The sequence below is a fragment of the Suncus etruscus genome, chromosome 13 (assembly GCF_024139225.1).
Source record: "Suncus etruscus isolate mSunEtr1 chromosome 13, mSunEtr1.pri.cur, whole genome shotgun sequence".
In the NCBI taxonomy this organism is placed as follows: Eukaryota; Metazoa; Chordata; class Mammalia; order Eulipotyphla; family Soricidae; genus Suncus; species Suncus etruscus.
The window spans coordinates 24,521,990-24,547,960 of NC_064860.1; the positions used below are offsets into that span (position 1 = coordinate 24,521,990).

At 39.2% G+C, this 25,971-nt stretch overlaps 1 protein-coding gene across 1 annotated transcript in view; it reads left to right on the forward strand.

The window, feature by feature from the left end:
* The window catches only part of ATR (ATR serine/threonine kinase), a 104,654-nt gene that overhangs the window by 16,422 nt on the left and 62,261 nt on the right, over positions 1–25,971 (forward strand). The window contains exons 9-22 of the mRNA XM_049785944.1: positions 731–923; positions 1,107–1,369; positions 2,950–3,140; positions 3,224–3,324; positions 3,481–3,652; positions 5,531–5,701; positions 7,304–7,498; positions 10,203–10,388; positions 13,262–13,354; positions 13,984–14,114; positions 18,198–18,341; positions 20,097–20,190; positions 21,072–21,197; positions 23,194–23,400. Coding sequence (XP_049641901.1) covers positions 731–923; positions 1,107–1,369; positions 2,950–3,140; positions 3,224–3,324; positions 3,481–3,652; positions 5,531–5,701; positions 7,304–7,498; positions 10,203–10,388; positions 13,262–13,354; positions 13,984–14,114; positions 18,198–18,341; positions 20,097–20,190; positions 21,072–21,197; positions 23,194–23,400 — 2,267 coding nt within the window. The remainder of the gene's footprint in view (positions 1–730; positions 924–1,106; positions 1,370–2,949; positions 3,141–3,223; positions 3,325–3,480; positions 3,653–5,530; positions 5,702–7,303; positions 7,499–10,202; positions 10,389–13,261; positions 13,355–13,983; positions 14,115–18,197; positions 18,342–20,096; positions 20,191–21,071; positions 21,198–23,193; positions 23,401–25,971) is intronic.

The following is a 25,971-nucleotide window of genomic DNA, read 5'->3' on the forward strand; positions in this document are numbered from 1 at the left end:
TTTTATATTCTCTCTGCTCTAACATTATTCTGCCAAGTTACCATTAGCTCAGTATGAAAATTCTTTTTTCCATTTTTGCCATCTAAAGAAAAAAAAATTATTAAGAAAGTAAATAGAACTTTCCTTGGCAATCAGATGAGTGTGAATTTCAGTTTGTGTTTCTTGAATCTTTGGTATAATTGTGCGTTGATCTTTTTAAGTGTCTTGTTTGTTTTTGGGGGGCCACGCCCAGTGGGGGGTGCTCAGGGGTTACTCCCTCTTGGCTCTGCATTCAGAAATCGCTCTTGGCAAGCTCCGGGGACCATATGAGTGATGCCGGAAATCAAACCCGGCTCTGTCCTGATTTGGCTGCATGCAAGGCAAACACCCTGCTGCTGTGTTATCACTCCGGCCCCTTTAAGTGCTTTATTTATTTATTTATTTTATTGTTTGTTTTGGTTTTTGGACCACACCCAGCAGTTCTCTGGGTTTGCTCCTAGTTCCGAATTTAGGAATTACTCCTAGTGGTGATTGGGGAATCATGGGATGCTGGGGATTGAACCCTAGTTGGCCTCTTGCAAGATAAATACCTCACTCACTGTTTTTTTGATTCTAGCCCCACTTTTTCACGTCTTTATTTTAGGAAAGCCTTTAATAAATAATGTTACTCTAGTTTGCAACAAAGAATGAATGTATATGTGCATAAAACTAACTCTTAGAAACCTTGCTTAGTAGAGTTAATTTCTTCCAGCACCACAGGCGCAGTCCCACTGTGTGTTTCTTCTTACTCTGTTTCCAAGAAGAATATTCCTTGAGTGGAGAACAGCAGTTTACCACTGGGCCTTGCAGAGTTCTCATGAAGTAATGCGGACGAGTTGTGTTCTTGGATTTTTTATCTTATTGCAGCAGCAGAATTCTTGTAACAGAATTCCCAAAGTTCTGATGTATGTATTCGTATTATAACTTGGTTGAAAAGCCACATATTAATATATTTATCATTAACATAAAATGTTCCTTTTGGATTTGGTATTTTTTTCCTTTTAGGCTTTGTCTAACCAGTATTTGCTTCAATTTAAGTAGGAATACAAAATTAAGAAGGTTTCTTAACTTGTCTGTTTTTTTCCCAGAGATAAAGTCAAAGATGATTCTGACATTGTCAAGAAAGAATTTGCTTCTATACTTGGTCAACTTGTCTGTATACTTCATGGAAAGTTTTATTTGACCAGTTCTTTAACAGAACCTAATTCTGAACAAGGATATAATGATCTTTTGTGTAAGTGCCTAAAAGTCACTTCTCAACATGAATGTTCATCTTGTCAACTAAAAGCATCAATTTGCAAGCCATTTCTTTTTCTGCTAAAAAAGAAAATACCTAGTCCTGTGAAACTTGGTGAGTAGTTTGTTATGATTTTGTAATATTTTTAAGCTTAATCAACTGTGAAGCCTTAAAAAATTGTACTTGCATGATAAATTAAATGCAAAAATAGTCATTAAATATATCAAGCTTAAAAAATAGTGCTATAATATTAAAGAAAACCTTTAGGGCCTGAAAGATAGTACAACTGCTAAGGAGCTAGTCTTGGATATTTCTGACCCGGGTTTAAATTCCAGCAACTCATATGGTCAGTCCCCCAAGCCAACCAGGAGTGATCCCTGAGCATAGAGCCAGGAGTAAGCCCTGAGCACTGCTGAGTGTAATCTCAAAACAAAAAAGCAAACAAAAAGAAACAAGAAATCAGAACTATGAGAGAATCTTTTTATTTTTAATTGCTTTTATGATGTGAAAGTGTTAAGTTACATAAATGATGCTTGTTCAGTGTGAGATTCAGTACTCTTTATGTTCTTAAGTGTTATTAGGGACATCCTGTTCCACTACCGAAGACTTTCATAACTTCACATAGAGACTACCTGAGAACTATATGTAGAAGTTCTTCTGGGTCATTTCCCAGTGGTAATGGCATATATTGGTGGTTGGCAGCATTAACTTGGTTAGTCCATTTACTTAGGTAGTAAGTTTCAGTGTGTTCTTAGGTTTTCAAAAAATATATCTTAGATAGTTTCTAGGATTCCCTAAATCTTAAAATGTGCAGTTAACAGTAAGGCTAAGATTTCTGTTAGTTCACAATTTAAAAAAAAAAATCATTTTTGGGGGCCGGATAGATAGCATGGAGGTAAGGTGTTTGCCTTGCATGCAGAAGGTCGGTGGTTCGAAACCCGGCATCCCATAGGGTCCCCTAGAGCCAGGAGTAACCCCTGAGCGCTGCCAGGTGTGACCCAAAAACCAAAAAAAAAAAATCATTTTTGTATTTTGGTTCAGATCCATTGATGTTCAGGACTCACTCTGGGCTCTGCGGTTAGGAATTACTCCTGGTAGGACTCAGGTGCAAGATGAGATGCCAGGACTGAAGTCAGTAACCCACTTGCTAGGCAGACTCACTATCCACTGTGTTATCTCTGGCTCCAGTTACAATTCGTTAGTGTTCTGTGCTTTTTTTTTTTTTTTTTGGTTTTTGGGCCACACCTGGTGATGCTCAGGGTTTACTCCTGGTTATGTACTCAGAAATCGCTCCTGGCTTGGGGGACCATATGGGAAGCCAGGGGATTGAACCATGGTCCATCCTAGGCTAGCGTGGGCAAGACAGATGCCTTATCACTTGCGCCACCACTTCGGCCCCTGTTCTGTGCTTTTGAATGGGAGCATGAGACCTACCTACAAAATTTAAATGACTACTTAAGAATTTAAAATTTATGTAAGTGGAAATTATAACTTATGTTAAGTATAAAGTTTATTTAAGATTTATAAGTATTCACTTTAATACCCCACAGTTATTTATGTTCTACAAATTTAAATGTTAAATGTTAATTTAATGAAAGTTTGAATCTTTATAGTATATTATTTATTAATGATACTTTTATAGTAATTGATACTTAATATATTGAACTAGATATTCTGTGCTTTTTGCCCTTTAGCTTTCATAGACAGTTTATGTCATCTTTGTAAGCATCTTGATTTTAGAGATGAAGAAGCAGATGTAAAAACAGTTCTTGGAACTTTATTAAATTTAATGGAAGATCCAGATAAGGATGTTAGAGTGGCATTTAGTGGAAACATCAAGTATATATTGGAATCATTGAACTCAGAAGATGGATTTATAAAAGAGGTTGCTAATTTTTACTTTTAAACATTTGCATTTTCATAGTAGCTTTAAAAACTTCTTTTTAACTCATAATCTTATTGTTCCAGCTTTTTGTTTTAAGAATGAAGGAGGCGTATACACATGCTCAGATTTCAAGAAATAATGAGTTGAAGGATACTTTGATTCTTATAACAGGGGATATTGGAAGGTATTTTGGTGCATTCATTTACTTACGTATTCTAGTCATTCTCTTTTATTTGCCTGTTGTTAGAAATGTAATAATAATAAAAAAAAGAAATGTATCAGCATGCATTTATTTGTAGATTTTCTTTGTTTCTGAGATTAATAAAAGATTTTTTTTTAGGGCGGCAAAAGGAGATCTGGTACCTTTTGCACTCTTGCACTTATTGCACTGTTTATTATCTAAGTCAGCCTCTGTCTCTGGAGCAGCATACACGGAAATTAGAGCTTTGGTTGCAGCGAAAAGTGTTAAGTTGCAAAACTTTTTCAGTCAGTATAAGAAGCCCATCTGCCAGGTGAGAATCAATTTTTACTTTGACTGTAGGAAATAGTAGTACTTTGTAGGAGTTTAAAAAGAAGCAGCATATATATTATATATTTCTTACTTTCAGAGGGATATTTTTTTTTTTTTTTTTTTTGGTTTTGGGGCCACACCCGGCGGTGCTCAGGGGTTTCTCCTGGCTGTCTGCTCAGAAATAGCTCCTGGCAGGCACGGGGGACCATATGGGACACCGGGATTCGAACCTACCATCTTTGGTCCTGGATCAGCTGCTTGCAAGGCAAACGCTGCCGTGCTATCTCTTCGGGCCCTCAGAGGGATATTTATGGAGGCTAAAGAGGTAGTACAATGGTCCGATCCTCAGAACCCCATAGAGTTCCCTTTTCCCTGCAAGAAGTAAATTCTGAGCAAAAGATCTTAAATACAGCCGTGCTTCCATTTTAGCTTGAAGATGTAATTATAAATATGGGGGAGATAATCATTTTTTAATAATGAGTTGTAATGTTTTTTGGAGGATTTTTTTTTTCAGTGGTTTTTGGGTCACACCCAGCAGTGCTCAGGGGTTACTCCTGGCTCCATGCTCAGAAATTGCTCTCGGCAGTTACGGGGGACCATATGGCACGCTGGGATTTGAACTGATGACCTTTTCTTTTCTTTTTTTTTTTTTTGCTTTTTCGGACCACACCCGTTTGATGCTCAGGGGTTACTCCTGGCTAAGCGCTCAGAAATTGCCCCTGGCTTAGGGGACCATATGGGACGCGGGGGGATCAAACCACAGTCCTTCCTTGGCTAGAGCTTGCAAGGCAGACACCTTACCTCTAGCACCACCTCGCCGGCCCCCGAACCGATGACCTGCATAAAAGGCAAACGCCTTACCTCCATGCTATCTCTCCGGCCCCGAGTTGTAATGTTATACTTTTCTATTAAAGAATATGGGCCCGGAGAGATAGCACAGCGGTGTTTGCCTTGCAAGCAGCCAATCCAGGACCAAAGGTGGTTGGTTCGAATCCCGGTGTCCCATATGGTCCCCCGTGCCTGCCAGGAGCTATTTCTGAGCAGACAGCCAGGAGTAACCCCTGAGCACCGCTGGGTGTGGCCCAAAAACCAAAAAAAAAAAAAAGAATAAAGGCCCGAGCCTGGAGAGATAACACAGCGGTGTTTGCCTTGCAAGCAGCCAATCCAGGACCAAAGGTGGTTGGTTCGAATCCCGGTGTCCCATATGATCCCCTGTGCCTGCCAGGAGCTATTTCTGAGCAGACAGCCAGGAGTAACCCCTGAGCATCGCCGGGTGTGACCCAAAAACCAAAATAAAAGAATATCTCCCTTTCTCCTTTCTTTCTTCACTTCCTCCTTTTCTCCTCTCATTCTTCTGGCACTGGTGCCAAACATGTATCTTTGCCAGATAGCTATATTGTTTCCTGTTACATTTCTCCTTTTAGCCTTCTTATAACTTGATATTATGGATAAGACATTGTTTGGAAAAGGTTGAATTTATAGCAGCACTGCTATGTCCTAACTGCATATCCTCAAGCCTTAGCAATAAAACACTGTCTGCATTGAAAAGCACTAGGTGGGTGACTTGGACAATTCTTGGAGCCTGTCCACTCCTTCAAGGAAGCCTTTAGAAGAAATGAAATGACTGTTGACATAATAGTTATGAATACTTTGTCGATACTCCCTTATAAGATTATGTCTTTAAGTATTTATACTAAATAATACTAAGTTAGGATACATTAAAGTATCTTGTTTTGTGTTAGTGATTAGTCTGGTCTTTTAAGGTTGTTATAAAAAGGACTTGAGTTACTGTTTTTAGAATACTATCTTCTTTTATTTTAACTTAAATATTAATTAAGTGTTTTTACTGTATGAAAACTAACACCCTATCTTGCTCTAGTTTTTGGTAGAATCCCTCCACTCCAGTCAAATGGCAGCACTGCCTAAAAATCCATGCCAGAATTCTGAAATGCGAAAGCAAGATGTGGCTCATCAGAGAGAGATGACTTTAAATACCTTGTCTGAAATTGCCAATGTTTTTGACTTTCCTGATCTTAATCGCTTCCTCACTGTAAGTTGCAAAATATAGTGATTAAAATGAAGTTTTTAGTTTATTATGTTCTGTTTATTTCCATTCTAAATTTTTTTTAATTCTTTATTAGGCACAGTAATTTACAGTACTGTTAATGATAGCACATACAATGGTCTAACTCCACATGCTAGACCTAGAGTGTCTTTCCCTCCTTTTTTCTGTCCCCATCTCCCCAGTTTTGCTCAGCTCAGTTTTGTTCTGCAGACCAGTTTTCAGGCTCTGTTGCCTTTGGTTATTTATTATTCCTGTACTATATTTATTTTTACCCCACATGTGAGATAGATAATTTGTATCTGTCCTCTGACTTACTTCACTCAGTATTATTCTCTCCAGTCTGTATTTTTAAAGGAAAATATGTCAAGTATATTGAGTATATAGACCTTAGATTTCCAAATTTGCACAATTTCTTTAGATCTGATGTTACTTATGTTTATTTGAATCATATGGTTAGCTGCCCTGAAAACCTATTTCTGATTATTTCATGCTGACTAGATTAGTTGACTGAGCTCTTGTTTTCTATAGTGCTGTGATTAGTTTCACTAGTAAGCCAAAGTCTAATCTCCCTCTAAAATAGACTATCACCAATACTGTTATATTTTAACTAACAAATTGCCTATAACTTGGTTAAATCCTGGAAGGCTTGTGATAAGAGCCACAAAAAAAGATATTCCTATCATTTTAGTGATTCAACTAGGAACCAGTAGGCACAGGTGTTTATTGCCGCACTTTTCTAAATAACAAAACTAAATATAACCCTGGGACTGGAGAGGTTGTAAGGGGTTAAGTCTGTACCTGTTTTGATCCTCATTGGATCCACGCCACTAAACAGCCCCCTAAGCATTGATCAGTATACTCTCAGAGGCCTAAGCTCTGCAGAGGTGACCCAGAAGCAGCACTGCAATGTCCTAACAGCATATCCTCAAATCTTAGCAGTAAAACACTGTCTGCATTGAGAAGCACTAGGTGGGCGACTTGGACAATTCTTGGAGCCTGTCCACCCCTCCAAGGAAGCCTTTAGAAGAAATGAAATGACTGTTGACATAATAGTTATGAATACTTTGTCAATACTCCCTTACAAGATTGTGTCTTTAAGTATTAATACTAAGTTGAAAGGCATAACACAAGATGTAAATAAATGTTTTGGGGGAGAGCCTGAATGTTAATTCATTATCACATATTTCTTGCCTCAGATATTGGTTGACATTAATTAGATGATGCTAATGAGTTTGTGGAAGACCAACCATAATGTATTTGGAATTTTGTATCTATTTTATGAAAAAGATTTTTTTTTTTTTGGATTTTTGGCTCACATCCAGCAGCACTCAGGGGTTAGTTACTCCTGGCTCTACGCTCAGAAATCACCCCTGGCAGGCTCAGGGGACCATATGGGATGCCAGGAATCCAACCACTGTCCATCCTGGGTCGACTGCATGCAAGGCAAATGCTCTACCACTGTGCTATCTCTCCAGTCCTTAGGTTTCAATTTTTTTCTACACTGTGAATTTTATATTGTCTGAATAAATGTGATTATTTTGTAATTATAATCATTTAGTAATTGTAGTGTTTTTTTTCCCCCTTCAGAGGACGTTACAAGTTCTACTTCCTGACCTTGCTGCCAAAGCAAGCCCTGCAGCTTCTGCTCTCATTCGAACTTTAGGAAAACAATTAAATGTCAATCACAGAGAAATTTTAATCAATAACTTCAAATATATTTTTTCTCACTTGGTCTGTTCCTGTTCCAAAGATGAACTAGAACGTGCCCTTCACTATCTCAAGGTAACTGAATTTTTTGCTCTTTTGTTTAATTTAGTATTATTGTAGGAAATCTGTGATAGGAAAGAATGTAGGTAACTTTTAATGTTCCTGGAGACATATTAGTTAAAATGATAGATTTTTTTTCCTATAGAGTCAATAATTGGTTATCCTTGGGCTGGGGCTATCCCTGGTAGTGCTGGATAGATGCCCTGTATCTATTAGGCTTGACCTCTGGTCCCTCTAAGGCAGGGGTCTCAAACTCAATTTACCTGGGGGCCACAGGAGGCAAAGTCGGGGTGATCCTTGAGTGCAAAGTCAGTAGTAAGCCTTGAACGTTGGGGGGTGTGACCCAAACAACTAAAACAAAACAAAACAAAAAAGATTCCTCTAGGGCAGGGCCACAAAATGTTGTACGGAGGGCCGCAAACGGCCCTCGGGCTGCAAATTTGAGACCCTTGCTCTAAGGATATTTGTAAGTGAGCTTCCCTTGGGACGAACTAGGGTAGTGCATCAAATAGAATTAATATTTTGTTACTTGATTTCATCATTCAGTACAGTGGCATATGATTGTCAGATCTATGAATCAGGCTCTCAGGTAATTTTATAAAACTTTTTTTAAATTGAAATTTTTTAAACTCCTGGCTCTGTGCTCAGGGCACATTCCTTTTGGTGCTGGGGGACCACATGGGGTGCTTGGGATCAAAATTGGCTTTCTGTGTATAAGACAAGTTACCTATCCACGATCTCTCTGGTCCCTATTGGAATTTTTTTTTTTTCCTATTGGAATTTTTTAATTGAAACAAAATTCGCCAGTAAGGCATACATATTTGTCTGAAGAGGGAGTTAGCTTCAGCTGTAATACAATATCAGCATTTAGCTTATTTAGTTCTCTGATTAAAATTTGGCTCAATCTCTTGCTAGGTTCTTTTTATAACTAAAATGACAAATTGAAAATAAATAAGGCCCAGAGAGATAGCACAGCGGTGGGGCATTTGCCTTGCAAGTGACTGACCCAGGAGTGACTTGGTGCAATTCTTGCTACCCATATTGTCCCCCAGCCTGCCAGAAGTGATTTCTGAGTGCAGAGCCAGGAGTGACCCCTGAGTGCCGCTGGGTGTGGCCCAAAAACCAATCAATCAATAAATAAAAAGTTGCCGGAGAGATAACATGGAGATAGGGTATTTGCAGAAGGACAGTGGTTCGAATTCTGGTATCCCATATGGTTCCCCGAGCCTGCCAGTAGTGATTTCTGAGCCTAGAGCCAGGAGTAACCCCTGAGCGCTGCCAGATGTGACCCAAAAATAAATAAAATGATAGATTGTAGTCTTGGTGTCACACTAGCAGTGACAGTTTTGAGAAGTTTAAGTTGTGTGAGAATAGATGTGTCAGATATTCATACATGACTACCATTTTCTCTGATGTTTTTCCTTCGTGATATGTAGCAGTAGTTGTCTTTCTACTTGAGAGATAATGAATATTGAGTAAAGTTATTTTTGGGGCCGGCGAGGTGGCGCTAGAGGTAAGGTGTCTGCCTTGCAAGAGCTAGCCAAGGATCAGGACCATGGTTCGATCCCCTGGTGTCCCATGTGGTCTCCCCAAGCCAGGGGCAATTTCTGAGCACTTAGCCAGGAATAACCCCTGAGCATCAAATAGGTATGGCCCGAAAAAACAAAAAAACAAACAAATAAAAAAAAAGTTATTTTTGAGAAAGAAATGTAGAGTGGAATTAAAACATTTTTGAGGGGCCAGAGCGATGGCACAGCAGTAGGGCGTTTGCCTTGCACGAGGCTAACCCAGGACAGACCATGGTTCAATCCTCCAGTGTCCCATATGGTCCCCCATTCTAGGAGCGATTTCTGAGCTCATAGCCAAGAGTAACCCCTAAGCGTCACCAGGTATGGCCCAAAAATCAAAAACTAAAAAGCCTAAAACATTTATTGAATGCTTGATATGTTAGACTTGGATAAACAATCATCATAGACAATTAAATAACAGGAATATTAATATCCTATATTATAGATAAGACATAGGTACACAGAAAGGTCAAATTAGGTCAAGTTTGTTCAAGTCACACATAACTAATCAGTGATAGAACTAGAATTTAAATTGCTTCAGACTGACCAGAAAGATAACAATACGCTCTCTATTTCATCCCTGCAGATTGTGTGTCTATGAACGAGTTGATGTTTTAAGACCTTTTGGAAAACTGGGGCCAGAGAGATAGCACAGTGGCGTTCTTTTTATTTGTTTGTTTGTTTTTTTGGGTCACACCTGGCAGCACATGGGTTACTCATGGCTCTGTGCTCAGAAGTTGCTCTGGAAGGCTCTGGAGACCATATGGGATGCTGGGAATCGAGCTGGGGTTTATCTGGGGTTTGCCGTGTGTAAGACAAACACCCTACCTACCACAGTGCTATTGCCCTGGCTCTAGGGACTGACTTTAAAATCCATTTAATTTCAAAATAAAGTCGAATCACTTCTCTTCATTACCTATAAACCTTGGGAGGCCTATGAGAAAGACTGAGATCAGGTGGTCCTTTCCCAAAGCCTTTTAAAAACTTTATCAGTAAATCTTTTATCCTGATGTAAAGCTTAGGGTTTATGACATGCTACCCATAATGGTAGCTTATGATTTATGACAGCGTGCTAATAAAGTCAGTATACCTATTTCCAAGATGTATATGGAAGGGGAAGAACTTTTTAATAAAATGTATCTTTTAATTAGAATGAAACAGAAATTGAACTGGGGAGCCTCTTGAGACAGGATTTTCAAGGATTGCATAATGAATTATTGCTGCGTATTGGAGAGCACTACCAACAGGTTTTCAATGGTTTGTCAATACTTGCCTCATTTGCATCTAGTGACGATCCATATCAAGGCCCAAGAGAGATCGCATCATCTGAACTAATGGTAAGGAATATGGCATGTGGTTTTATCCTTTTATTTTTCTTACTGAGCTGGAGAAAAAAAAGTTTTATTTTTCAATTTACAAGTACTAGAAATTCATGGCTCTTCACTCAGAGATCAGGCCTAGGCTCAAGGGACTATATGGAGTGCCAGTGATCAAACTTGGCTCAGATAGATGTCTGCACAGCAAGCATCTTCCCCACTATTATTACTCTGGCCCAGAAATTTGCATAAATTTTAACTTGGATATTTATTCTGCAAAGACTTATGATTCAAATTATGTGTGTTATTAATAGCCATGTATTAGTATTCAAAATGTGGGGGGGTTGTTTGTTTGATTTTTGCTTTTTTGGGTCATACTCAGCAGTATTCAGAGGTTACTCCTGACTCTGCACTCAGAAATCACCTCTGGCAGGCTCAGGTGACCATATGGGATATCAGGATTCAAACCACAGTCCATCCTGGATCGGCTGCATGCAATGCAAACACCATACAACTGTGCCATCTCTTCAGCACCCAAACTGTGTTTTTAAATGATTTTATATTTTTTCCCAATGAGTAAAAAAAATTTTCTATAACTACTTTTATTTTTAACAATTTGTTTCTTTAAGCACGTGGTTACAGACATGTTCACAGTTGGGTTTCAGTCATTGAGTGTACATCCCCCTTACTAGTGTCACTTTTCCACCTCCAACGTTCTCCCCCATCTCTTCCCTGTCTTCAGGAGGGGCATTCTACTACTACTTAAAAGTTTTCTAAATTTTTTTTGGTTTTTGGGTCACACCCAGCAGCACTCAGGGGTTACTCCTGGCTCTATGCTCAGAAATGTCTCCTCGCAGGCTGGGAGGATCATATGGGATGCCGGGATTTGAACCACCCACCTTCTGCATATAAGGCAAATGCCTTACCTCCATGCTATCTCTCTGGCCCCTGCTTTATTTTTTTTTTTTAATGTAACACTGTTGGTTACATTTAAAATATAAAGTTCTAGGTTAGGGTGAGGCCTTTCTTGGCATGGCACGACACCTGTAGCCTCTTCCGGGGGTCTGAAGGCACAGGATAACGGCATAGATCAGTTTCATCAGAGTCAGCTTGTTTATTCCACGCCCTAACCACCATGTGCATTTTCTCACATGGCTTCTATGCTAAGCTTTTCATGCAGCCTCTTTCAGCTGCCCTCTATGCGTCCTTGCTGTCTCTGCTCTCGCTTTCTTTCACTCCTTCTCACAGCCAGCATTATTATTCTCCATTCCAGCAGCTTCTCCCAGGTATGGATGGGTGAGTGCAGAGCCAGGAATAACTCCTGAGCACCATGTTGTGTGGTGGTCCAGAAACAAACAAAAAGATACTGAAAAATGTAAGATACTTGGAGAAGTTTCTATCTCTGTTTTCTTATTTCATGTTCATTCTTCACTTTATTCTAATTGAACTCTATTCTCATTATTTTACTGAACTTTTGTCAGTTGAAAAGTAGTTTTCCAGGGCTGGAGAGATAGCATGGATGTGCGGAGGATCGAACTTAGGCCTCTGCATGCCAAGCCTGTGTTCCTGCCCATTGATTATCTTTTGAGCTCTGTTTTTTTTCTCTACTCTGTGATATTTGGAATATTTATTTTTGGGGGGCTGGAGCACTAGAGGTAAGGCATCTACCTTGCAAGCACTAGCCTACGGCAGTTCGATCCTCCAGCGTCCCATATGGTCCCCCCAAGCCAGAAGCAATTTCTGAGGGAACAGCCACGAGTAACCCCTGAGCGTCAAACGGGTGTGGCTCAAAAAAACAAAACAAAAATTTACCTTTTTTTTTTCTTCAAAAATTTCTTTTTAAATCATTCTTTAAGTGTTGATTGATTACATTCTATTAAAAATAAAATATGTTCTCAATAATAAGACACTTTATGCTCATGGTCTTTTGCTTCTATATGCTTTATATTATGGTACTTTTAGAGTTTTAATATTTCAGTCCAAACCTCTGAGCTTTGGACTCATGGTATATACATATAGGTTGTGTCTTGGGAAAAAATGATACATATTAAAATGTTAATTGAGCAGTAGCAGGGAGGGCATTTGCCTTGTACATGGCCAACTCAGATTTGATCCTCAGCATCCCATATGGTCCCAAGCCTGATGTAATTTCTGAGTGCAAAGCCAGGAATAACTCCTAAACGTCATCAGGTGTGGCCCCAAAACAAAAACAAACAAAAAGCACTCAAGATTGAAAATAAAATGATTTTTAAATGTTAATTTAAAAATAGTCAAATCAATGGGTTATTTTTATTGGTAAGATTGAAAGAGTTCAGAGGTAAGGTTATCTGTGTCATAGTGTATAGTAGTGCATTTGCTTTGCACATGGCTAACCCAGGTTTGATCACTGTTATCCCATGTCAGCCTCCCTAAGTCCACCAGGAGTGATTCCTGAGTGCAGGGCCAGAAGTAACTACTGAACACCTATCACCACGGTCCCCAAACAAAACCAACAGGACCGAATACCGGTAAGGCATTTGCCTAGCACAAGGCCAACCTGTGTTTGATCCTTGGCATCCCATGTGATTCCCTTAGTCTTCCGGGAATGATTTGACAGATCCTGGAGTAACCCCTGAGGGCTGCTATGTGTGGCCCAAAAATCAAAAACAAACAAGAATTGTCGGGTGGCCCAAAAATTAAAAACAAACAGGAATTGTCGGGGAACTTCAATACATTTAACCCTGTGCAAGAAGGAAAAATAGCAGGATCTAGTTGTGAGCTTTTTTGAAAACTTTACCAGATGTTTATTTTCAGTATCCTAATATAGATAACAAAAAATAGCATTAAATAATTGGTTTATGAAATTTTATTGTATAAAACTTAAGTGTTTTTTGTTGTTGTTATTCTCCCCTTAGGCTGATTATTTGCAACCCAAGTTGTTGGGTATCTTGGCCTTTTTTAATATGCAATTACTGAGCTCCAGTGTTGGCATCGAAGATAAGAAAATGGTAGGTAATTGAGTTACATAGTACTAGAATAGAATTCTCATAATATGTAGAAAACATAACTTTTTCTTCTGGCTCCAAATATTCAAAAATCAGTTATTAAGTATAAGCTATTCTCTTTTCTTTTTTTTTATTTAAACAACTTTATTACATACATGATTGTGTTTGGGTTTCAGTCATGTAAAGAACACCACCCATCACCAGTGCAACATTCCCATCACCAATGTCCCAAGTCTCCCTCCTCCCCACCCAACCCCCGCCTGTACTCTACACAGGCTCTCCATTTCCCTCGTACATTCTCATTATTAGGACAGTTCAAAATGTAGTTATTTCTCTAACTAAACTCATCCCTGTTTGTGGTGAGCTTCATGAAGTGAGCTGTAACTTCCAGCTCTTTTCTCTTTTGTGTCTGACCCAGTTTGATCCCCTGGTGTCCCATGTGGTCCCTCAAGCCAGGAGCAGTTTGTGAGTGCAGAGTCAGGACTAACCCTTGAGTGTCACCGGGTGTGGCCCAAAAACTTAAAAAAAAAAAAAAAGAATAGATAGTAATTTGAGATTAGGATGGGACACACTTGCTTTTGCCAGTTTATATAGTTTATAGACTTTATTTTAAAGTCCTACTTACTTCTTAGGCCTTGAACAGCTTAATGTCTTTGATGAAATTGATGGGGCCCAAACATGTCAGTTCTGTGAGAGTGAAGATGATGACTACACTGAGAACCGGCCTTCGATTTAAGGATGATTTTCCTGAACTATGCTGCAGGTAAAATGCTGAATTCATTAGATCTTTTTGTACTTTCTAGTGGCAATAACTTGAATTTTTTTTTTCTTTGAAGGAAGTTTGGTCTAAACTAGAAATTGAACTAAAAAAGATTATTTATATTGAGGTTATGTGTTCATTTTAAAAATATTTTACTATATAAGATTTTTTTTAAACATCCTGCAAAACAGGAAATGGTGTAACAAACCTGATAATCTAGCTTCTGCAGATACCGCCAGCATAGCTAATCCTAATTATTCGGTCTGCCTTCGCCATTTTCATTGTTAGGCGGAATTTTTTTTTTAACATCACTGGTTTTTCTGGGGGCAGGACATACTATAGTTCAGTGCTGAGAGTAGGGGGTGAAATGTGTATGTATGGGGAGGTGTCTAGTGCAATTGCAGTATTTTGGTGTTTATATATGTAATGTTAATCTCGTAATGGGAATTGGACTTGGACATGCCCCCTTAAACGGTTAGGTTAGGTAAGTATTTAAGGAAAATGTTTGACATTTGAGGGGGAGGGAGTGTAGGCAGGAGAGTCCAGAGTAGAGCCTGCCAGCCTGACTGGGCCAAAGGCCTGGAGATGAAGCATCGGGAGTTATTGCCTACTTCACCTCTACCTTTCTCTATACTCTGTCACAAACCCCAGACCTACAGGACTCTTCCTTCCCTCTCTGGCCAGTAAATTACCTGTCTCTTTAAGAAACGCCCTCAGCAGTGACAGACTTCATACTGGGAATAGAATGATAAGTTGTTTCAAACCCTCCCCCCACCCTGCCCCCAGCCCCTTCCCTCTTTCTCCCGGGCTGCTTTGCTGGGACACTGGTCCAAGGTCATTACACTCCGGGATCCTTAAACTCAGAGTCTAACATGTGCCAGTCATGTGTTCTGCTGTTGAGTTGTATTTGAATGTTTTAAAGGAAACCCCAGTATCACAAGTACTTATAAATTATATTTGTGTGTGTGTGTGTGTGTGTGTGTGTGTATGTGTGTGTGTGTGTGTGTATTGGTTTTGGGGCCACATCTGGTGACACTCAGGGGTTACTCCTGGCTATGCACTGAGAAATCGCTCCTGGCAGGCTTGGGGGACTATATGGGACACCGAGGATCCAACCCATGTCTGTCCTGGGTCAGCCATGTGCGAGGCAAGTACCCTACTGCTGCACTACCGCCCCGACCCTCAATTATATTTAAATAGAATTATAAATAAGTACTATTTATTTTAAATACTTACATAACTATTATGTATGGATAAGGGATTTAAAATGATTTTTTTGTGTGTGTTTTGAAGTAAGATTTTTTTTTTAAATCTTGTTTTGCTCAGGGGCCCAGAAACCTGTTCCTTTTTTTTTTTTTTTTTTTTTTTTTTTGGTTTTTGGGCCACACCCGGTGACGCTCAGGGGTTACTCCTGGCTATGCGCTCAGAAGTCGCTCCTGGCTTGGGGGACCATATGGGACGCCGGGGGATCGAACCGCGGTCCGTCTCCTAGGCTACCGCAGGTAAGGCAGGCACCTTACCTCGAGCGCCACCGCCCGGCCCCAGAAACCTGTTCTTGAGATACTTCTCTAACCGGGTCAATTAGTTCCATACTAAGGCCTGCAGATGAGGTGTTGCTCAATCCTGTGCACTGCCTGGTTGAGCTGAGTCCTGCATGTGGAAAGCACATGACCCTGATCTCTGAGTTGTTCATTTCCTGTTCCCGAAGCATCATGCTTATATACTTAAAATTAAAGGAATTTGTAACTTTATTTTTTTTTTATTTTTTTTTTTTTTTGGTTTTTGGGTCACACCCGGCAGTGCTCAGGGGTTATTCCTGGCTCCAGGCTCAGAAATTGCTCCTGGCAGGCACGGGGGACCATATGGGACGCCGGGATTCGAACCGATGACCTCCTGCATGAAAGGCAAACGCCTTACCTCCATGCTATCTCTCCGGCCCCAGGAATTTGTAACTTTATCCAAAACTTTGTCAACATTGAGATGTCCTCAATTGTCTCAAAGATGTATTTCAAAAAAAAAAAAAAAGATGTATTTCCTCCAAATTATTGGGGTTTTGCATAAAACTGCATAGGAGATGCCCATGTCACATTACAATATTACTTAGTGTCTCTTATAAGTAGAAATTTAAGTACCCTCTGCACAGATTTTTCAAATCATTGAGATTTCAGCATATAGGATTGGCTAATTCCTGTTTTAATTTAAATATTATTGCTGGCAGTAATACTACTGGCTTCAATTTAAGTTTCTTTTCTTTTTGGTTTTGGAGTCATACCCGGCAGCACCCAAGAATTACCCCTGGCTCTGTGCTCAAAAATCGTTTCTGACAGGGGCCGGAGAGATAGCACAGTGGCAGGTCATTTGTCTTGCATGTAGCTGATCCAGGATGTATGGTGGTTCGAATCTCTGCATCCCACATGGTCCCCCAAGCCTGGCAGGAATGATTTTTTTTTTTTTGGTTTTTGGGCCACACCCAGCGGTGCTCAGGGGTGACTCCTGGCTGTCTGCTCAGAAATAGCTCCTGGCAGGCACGGGGGACCATATGGGACACCGGGATTCGAATCAACCACATTTGGTCCTGGATCAGCTGCTTGCAAGGCAAATGCCACTGTGCTATCTCTCCGGGCACCTCCAGGACCGATTGCCTAGCACAGAGCCAGAAGTAAGCACCAACCGGTATGGCCTTAAAAAAAAAAAAAAAAAAAAAGAACCAGGGGATGCCCGGAGAGATAGCACAGCGGCGTTTGCCTTGCAAGCAGCCAATCCAGGACCAAAGGTGGTTGGTTCGAATCCTGGTGTCCCATATGGTCCCCCGTGCCTGCCAGGAGCTATTTCTGAGCAGACAGCCAGGAGTAACCCCTGAGCACAGCCAGGTGTGACCCAAAAACCAAAAAAAAAAACAAACAAAAAAACCAGGGGCCGGAGAGATAGCACAGTGATAGGGATAGGACGTTTGCCTTGCATGTAGCTAATCCAGGACAAATGGTAGTTTGAATCTTGGCATCCAATATGGTCCTGCCAGGAGCAATTTCTGAGCATAGTGCCAGGAGTAACCCCTGAGTGCTGCCGGGTGTGGACCCCCAAAAAATATAAAATAAAACTATTAAATAAATAAATAAATAAAATTGCTCCTGGCAGGCTCAGGGAACCATAGGATACTGGGGATTAAATCCAGTTTTTTCCAGATTGGCCACATGCAAGGCAAATGCCCTACCACTGTGCTATATCACTCTGGCCCCAATTTAGGCTTCTTTAGAAGTTCTCTTTGTCCTTGTACTGTACATTATAAGGGAAATATAGTTAAATAACATTTTACTCATAGGAAGAACACTTTTATGTGTGTGTGTTTGTGACCACTAACTTGATATTTTCAGTTCATTTAAAACTTGGAAAATTTGCTTTTTTAAAATTTAATTTAAAAATCCTGTAAAACATTTGTATTTCCCATTTTAATTCATGTAGTTCCATATGCTCAGGATCTGAAAAGTTCATACTCAGCTTCTGAAAAGTTAGGTGTAAGTTCTTATTTACCTGTTTGTCCATATGCAATTGCTATTTATTATTAATTTAACTGTCCAATAAGGAAGAAAATGCGTAAGTAAAGATGAATGTTCCACTCCTGATCCCTGTAGCTTTCTTATTTTTATGAATTTTTAAATACTTCCTTTTGTATATATCATAATAGTGTGTTATTGAAGTCATTGCTTGAGGATTTACTGAGCTGTTGTTGCTTGGTTGAGCCTTTTGTGTTACTGTGTTCCTATATTGAACTTAGTGGGCTTCTCTGTACTGGGCTGTGAAAGGGGATAATTCATCAACTTGGCACCTTTCAAGACTAGTGGTATATACTTCCCCTTTTAAAGTACATTAAATGTGTGTAACACATGAGTTTTCTTTAACCTTCTCCCAAAAGGTAGCATGCTATAAGTAAGGCTTACTATATTGTTGAGATCACTCTATTTGAGTATATAGTTCTGATCTCTATTGTTTGAACAGTTGTTTTATATTTTGTGTATGTCTTTGTTCTATTTACAGGTGATACACTTACATACTTTTTAACTTTTTGTGTGTTTTTTGTTTTTGCCATAGAGCTTGGGACTGCTTTGTTCGTTGCCTGGATCACTCCTATCTAGGCTCTCTTCTCAGTCATGTAATTGTAGCTCTGTTACCTCTCATATATATACAACCGAAAGAAACGGCAGCTATATTTTACTACCTCATCATTGAAAACAGGTATTTATTATCATTGAAGTTAACAATAAAGCAACTTTAACGACTTTATTTTTATCTCAGTATGAGGATTATTGTTGGTAATAAAGAACTACTCACACTCTTTTTGGAATTTATCAGTAAACAAAAATAATTGACAGGCTTTAAGTTGGTATATATTGAATTGAAGTTATTTCACATGTGACATTGCCTCCATTGTATGTAATAAAACTTAATTATAGGGGGCTGGAGCAATGGCACAGCAGTAGGTCATTTGCCTTGCACGCAGCTAACCCAGGATGGACTGCAGTTTGATTCCCCGGCATCCTATATGGACCCCCTACCCAGGAGCGATTTCTGGGTGCATAGCCAGGTGTAACTCATGAGTGTCACTGAGTGTGGCCCAAAAATATATTATTAAAAAACAACACCTTAATTATAAATATTTGTTGAAACTCAGTCCTTCAGTTTTGGAAGAATTGAAGATCTTTTTTTGTTTGTTTGTTTGGTTTGGTTTCTGCTTTTTGGGCCACTCCCAGTGATGCACAGGGGTTACTCCTGGCTATTTGCTCAGAAATGGCTCCTGGCTTGGGGGATCGAACTGTCCATCCTAGGTCAGCACATGAAAGGCATACAACCTACTGCTTGCACCACCACTCCGCCCATACTATATCTATCTTTTTTTGGAGGGGGGGCCACACCCAGCAGCGCTCGAGGGTTTACTCCTGGCTCTCTGCTCAGAAATTGCTCCTGGCAGGCATGAGGGACCATATGGGATGCCAGGATTTGAACCACTATTGGTCCTGGGTCGGTCGCTTGCAAGGCAAACACCCTACCAGCTGCGCTGTCTCTCCAGCCCCATACTTTATCTATCTATCTTTTTTTTTTTTTTTTTTTTTTTGGTTTTTGGGCCACACCCGGTGGTGCTCAGGGGTTACTCCTGGCTGTCTGCTCAGAAATAGCTCCTGGCAGGCACGGGGGACCATATGGGACACCGGGATTCGAACCAACCACCATTGGTCCTGGATTGGCTGCTTGCAAGGCAAACACCACTGTGCTATCTCTCCGGGCCCTAATTTATCTATCTTAATTGTAACCTTTCTTACTAAGTTTTATTAGCATTTTAACCATTAGACTATCTAATATCTTTATGTTGTATATACTTAAAAGCATCTCCAGGGGCTGAAAAGATAGCATAGAGATAGGGCATTTGCCTTGCATGCAGAAGGATGGTAGTTCGAATTCTGGCATCCTATATGGTCTCCCGTGCCTGCCAGAAGCGATTTCTGAGCGTAGAGCCAGGAGTAACCCTAGTGCTGCTTCGTATGATGCAAAAACCAAAAAAAAAAAAAAAAAAAAAAAAAAGCATCTCCATATCTTTTTTCACTGTATAGCATAATACAGAGATATTCTGTTGCCTTTTCTATATTATTTACCTGGTAAATTCCAAATTACTTAACTTCAAATCCTTCTAAAGTCTGACCACATTTTATAATTTTTATTTTGTTTTTTGTTTTTTGGGTCCTACCAGGCTTGGGGGACATATGGGATGCCGGGATTTGAACCACTGTCCTTCTGCATGCAAGGCAAATGTCCTACCTCCATGCTGTCTCTCTGGCTCCTGACCACATTTTATTTCTAAAAGTTCTTTCTAAGATTTTCCCAAAAATTTGCTAGGCTGTAGCCAGATCAGTCTATTACATTACTCCTTCCTTTTTTGTTTTTTGCTGTTTTATACCTTGGAATGTCTTATTGTACATTTAATTTTTTTCCACTTAGGGATGCTGTGCAAGATTTTCTTCATGAAATATATTTTTTACCTGATCATCCAGAATTAAAAAAGATTAAAGCAGTTCTACAGGAATACAGAAAGGTATTTTCTAATTTTAGTTTAGTTCTTGGAGATCAAAGGTACAAAATTATACCCAAGTTCCAAAATTTTGAGTAGGGGACTGCCTAGAATCACACCTAACCGTAATATATGGTATGCAGATTCCTATTTCCCATTAAATGAGTCCTTTTTATTTGATTTTTCAAAAGGAATTTTTAGCATTTGTCTCAGATAAATAGCATTAGGTAGAACCATGAGCAAAGATTCTTGTGTCTACCTATAAATTTGTTTCCTTGTAAATTGGATTATTGAGTTGGATAAAATTTTTCTGTTTAAAGATTTTAGAATGAAAATCTGTCTCGTTAATAATTGCTTAAAATGGAAACTGACTGAGTAGTACAGGGAATAAAGAACTTGCCTGGTATGTAACTAACCCCATTTCAGTCCCTAGCTCCGTTTTTGGTTCTCTGAACTTGCCAGGAGTGATCCTTGAGCACTACTGGATATGACCCCAAAGTCCACCTCTGTTCCCACTCCAAAGGAAAAACTTACTAAGATTGATTGATATATGTGAGCCCATCAGGTAGGGCCTTTGCCTTGCATGCAGTTGACCCAGGTTCGATCCCTGGCATCCCATTTAGTCCCCTGAACCTTCCACAAGTGATTTCTGAACACAGAGCCAGGAGTAACCCCTGAGCGCTGCCAGTTGTGGCCCAAAACCAAAACAAGCAAAACAGAAATACTGACATATGCTATATCATGCAAGAAATGGACATTTTCTTGTAACTGCTTTTCATTGGATTAAACTACTTTAATAGAGTTGATAAATTGCTAGGTGTAATTTAGTTGCTAAGAAACCCTAGACTTTGTAAAATGGTATTAGTGTGACTAATTAGAAAAATTGAAAATGCATCTCTCTGTAGGAGACTTCTGAGACTACTGATCTTCAAACAACTCTGCAACTATCCATGAAAGCAATTCAGCATGAAAATGTAGATGTTCGTATTCATGCTCTTACAAGCTTGAAGGAAACTCTGTATAAAAATCAGGTATAATAAGATATATTAATATATCTTAATATATTTAACATATTAAAAATCATAGAAAAGAAAGGTTGGAAATTTCTTCAACAGATTGGCATTAGTTTGAGATTCAGTAGAGTCAATGAAATAATTTTTATTTTTAGGTATAATAGGTTATTACATTTAATTTAGGTTCAGTAATCCTGAGCTATCTTTTGAGACTGAATACCAGGATTTGCAGAACTTCTTAATTGATTTTAGGTCTTCATTTGAAAGTTATACGCTATAGGTTATAGCATGCATACAGGTTATAGCATTTTCGTAAGGAGAACTATTTATAAGCATAGCAGCAGTTTATGTGACTAGGCATGTTCTGTAGGTTTCAAATTTTTCATGTAAATTTTAGGAATACCTAACCCCTAGGTATTGCTTGGCATGGCCCCAAAGCCTAAAATGTTAAAAATGACTATTGAAGCAAGATAAATTTTTAAATCACAAGCTACTTTGAAACCTGGAAAAGCAAATTTATAAACCTAAGTCTATTTTTTCTGGATGAAAAGATGTTATTTATCAACAGTGACTTCAGTAGAAAAGAAATATAACCTATATAAAGAACTATCTTTAGATGAAAGTGCAAGGCCCAGTATCACAAGTCTTATTAAATTTTCAAAAATCAAATCCTTGGGGCTGGAGTGATAGCACAGCAGTAGGGTGTTTGCTTTGCATGCGGCTGACCGACTTGGGTTCAGTCCCCGGCATTCCATATGGTACCTTGAGCCTGCCAGGAGCAACTTCTAAGCACAGAGCCAGGAGTAACCCCTGAGAGTCGCCGAATTTGTGGCCCAAAAAACAAAACCCAAATCCTGTTTAAATTGTCCTAGAGCATAGAAAATAAAGATGTACAATATTTTAATGGAGCAATATTTTAATAATGTGTATAACTGTATAACCCAAAACTGCAACTTTAAATCATCTACTAATATATATATCAATGAAAATAATTATAATAATAAAATTCTAATAAATTCATTTTACTCTCAAACTATTCAGCTTCACATTAAGAAAATTATATATTATGACCAATTTTTGTTTATCCAAGTATTGTAGGGCTTATTCATGTTTAATATCCATTAATGTAATTTCCCCTATTAATAGCTCAAAAGAGAAAATCACTTGAAATAGTCTGACTACCAGATTAAAAACAATAGGTAATGAGGATTGAAAAAAAAAGTTACTGATGGATACTACCATAGAACACTATGAATATATATATGTATATATTTATATTTATATGTGTGTGTGTGTCCACGCATTATGAGCAGATAAAGATGCATTTCCAGTAAAGTTTGCTCATTGTCACCATTGTAATCTAATAGCTTTCTCTTCTTTTGAGTTTTAGTGACACACCCAGTGATGCTCAGGGCTTACTCTTGGCTCTGATTTCAGGGATCACTCCTGACAGGGCTCAGGGGACCAGTTCCATCTTCCCAAGATATTCTAATAGTGTGTGTATAAGTTTCTGTGGCTTATATTTGGGAAATTCTCTTTTAAAAAGTTAGAACTTTTTTAACAAAATTGATAGCACAGTGGCAGGGCATTTGCCTTGTACACGACCAACCTGGGATGGACCCGGTTAGTTCCCAGCATCCCATAGATCCCCAAGCCTTCAAAAAAAAAAAAAAAATTACAAGGCTAGCACCCTATTTGCTATACTATTACTCCAGCCCCCTCTGATGTAACAAGCAATCCTTACATACAAACCCGTGTATTTGGGCCATATGGTTCAATATTCTGGCCTATTGATGTTGTCCTTCTTTTGCCAACAGGTCTATCTAGCAGGGCTTGAGTAGCCATGCAGGCCAGGAATACAATTTGAGGATTTGATATGCCAGGCTCATGCTCTAGTTCTTTGAGCTATCTTACTGTCGTATCAGATACTCTTAATCTTTAAGTTTTCTAGTTAGAAATGTATACCAGTTTGTAGATGCTATATATAAACTTTTACTTTACCTTTTTTCAATAGGAAAGACTGATCAAATATGCAACGGATAGTGAAACAGTAGAACCTATTATCTCACAACTAGTGACAGTACTTTTAAAGGGTTGCCAAGATGCAAACTCTGAAGCTCGGCTGCTTTGTGGGGAGTGTTTAGGGGAATTGGGGGCAATAGATCCAGGTCGACTTGATTTCTCCACAACTGAAACCCAAGGAAAAGATTTTACATTTGTCGTAAGTACTGATAACTTGGATTTTCAAGAACTCTGTCTTTACCTCTTACCTATCTTTGTTTATTTACAGAAAAACTAATTGGGTTATCTTTCTTAGCAGCTTGATCTAGACTGCTAAGATTTAGGTAACATCTAGGTTTATGTATTTGCAATGCTTTTGTAGAATTGAGTCAGACTTCCCACTCACTTCTCACTTCTCAATTTCTTTTCTCTCGGTCATTCTCTTTTCTATATTTTGGAGTCAAGAGTGATAGGAATATCCTTTTAATGCCTTGTCCAGGTATTCTTTGTACTACAGATGAGTGATCTCATACTGTGCTTGTCCTTCTGGCTTAATTGCTAAACTTGCTAAAAATCCCCCAGTTCCATCTTCCTAAGATATTTTAATAGTGTGTGTATAAGTTTCTGTGGCTTATATTTGGGAAATTTTCTTTAAAAAAGTTAGAACTTTTTTTTGTTTGTTTGTTTTTATTTTTGGGTCATACTCTGTAGCACTCAGAGGTCACTCCTGGCTCTAGGCTCAGAAATCGCCCCTGGCAGGCACAGGGGACCATGTGGGATGCTGGGATTTGAACCACCGTCCTTCTGCATGAAAGGCAAATGCCTTACCTCCATGCTGTCTCTCCGGCCCCTAAAAAAATTAGAACTTTTTTTTTAACAAAATTGATAGCACAGTGGCAGATCATTTGCCTTGTACACGGCCAACCTGGGATGGACCCGGTTTGGTTCCCAGCATCCCATAGGTCTCCCAAGTCTGCCAAAAATAAACAAACAAAAACATTACAACTTTTTTTAATTACAACTTTTTAATGTATCAGCGTACATTGTGAAAATCGCCAAAAATTAGCTAGATTAAAATTATTTTTGGACTTAAAAATAGGATTTTATAGAATGCATTATAGTGTAGGGAGTACTATTACTTTCTTAGAATTCATCCTAATAAATAATCTCAAAACCCTTAGATTTGGCTTCCTTAAGTGTTGGTACTAAACTTAATTTCTTCCCACCAAACTTAATTTTTTTTTTTTTTTTTTTTTTGGTTTTTGGGTCACACCTGGCAGTGCTCAGGGGCTACTCCTGGCTCTCTGCTCAGAAAAATTCCCCACAGGCTCAGAGGACCATATGGGATAGCAGGATTTGAACCACCGTCCTACATACAAGGCAAATGCCCTACTGCTGTGCTATCTCTTGAGCCCCACTCCTTTAAATCTAAGTTAAATTCACTTTAAGTCAGGGGTCTCAAACTCACAGCCCGCGGGCCATTTGCAGCCCTCCGTACAACATTTTGTGGCCTGCGGCTGGCCTTTAAATATCTTAGTATTCGCAATTATTCGCTTCCTGAATAATCGCAATAAAAATTGCATTAGTAAGAAAAAATTGCATTAAACATTTGCATACCCTGAGCAGTTTCATTTGGGGTGTGCAAATGTTTAATGCGATTTTTTGCGACTTTTTTTTCTTACTAATGCGATTTTTTTATTGCGAATATTCGGTAAGTGAATAATCGTGAATACTTTGCGCCTAGCGCAGACGTCATTTTTGCTGCTCCTGCCCGCTGTCCCTTGCATTATCGGAGGCCTAAGGGAGAGAAGGGAGAGCAGTTTATTACAGAATTAGATTTTGTCATACCTTCATCACAACTTCATCAAAGCCTGCAGTGAAGAGAAAGATTGATGACGAGCACAGATAATTTCAGGAAAAGTGGGAGATGCAGTATTTCTTTGTTCAGCACAGGGGCATCCCCACATGTCTTATTTGCTCAGAGAAAGTTGCAGTACACAAGGAATACAACTTGAAACACCATTATTCAACTAAACATGCTGAGGAATGTGCAAAATGTCAAGGAAATGAGAGAGCCAAGCGGGTTGCCAGTCTTAAAGCATGTCTAATGAGGCAACAAGATTCCTTCAAGAAAGCAACCAAAGAGAATGTTGCAACAGTCAAAGCTAGTTACATGGTTAGTGAGATGATTGCTAAGGCAGGGAAACCATTCACAGAAGGAGAGTTTGTTAAAAAATGCATGTTACAGGCTGCAAGTATTATCTGTCCGGAAAAGAAAGGTCAGTTTAGCAAAATCAGCCTTTCTGCCAACACTGCAGCACAGCGCATTTCTGACATGTCAAGTGGCATTTATCATCAACTGTGTGAGAAAGTCAAATGTTTTGATGCATACTCAGTTGCTCTTGACAAGTGCACAGGTGAAACAGACACAGCGCAGCTCACAATTTATGTCCGTGGTGTTGATTGCAATTTTGAATTGACAGAGGAGCTGTTCACAGTAATTCCAGTGCATGGCCAGACCACCGCTAATGAGATATATTTCGGCATCTGCGTGATGCCATTGAGAATGCAGGATTACCATGGAAGAGGTTTATTGGAATAATAACCAATGGAGTGTCATCGATGACAGGGAGGAAAAATGGACTGGTGGCACTTGTTCAAAAAAACTTGAAGAAGAGGGTGTAGAGAAGGCCATTGCTCTTCACTGCATTACCTATCAGCAGGCCCTTTGCAGTAAATGCCTGCCGTGTGACAACGTGATATCTGTTGTTGTGAAATGCATCAACCAAAT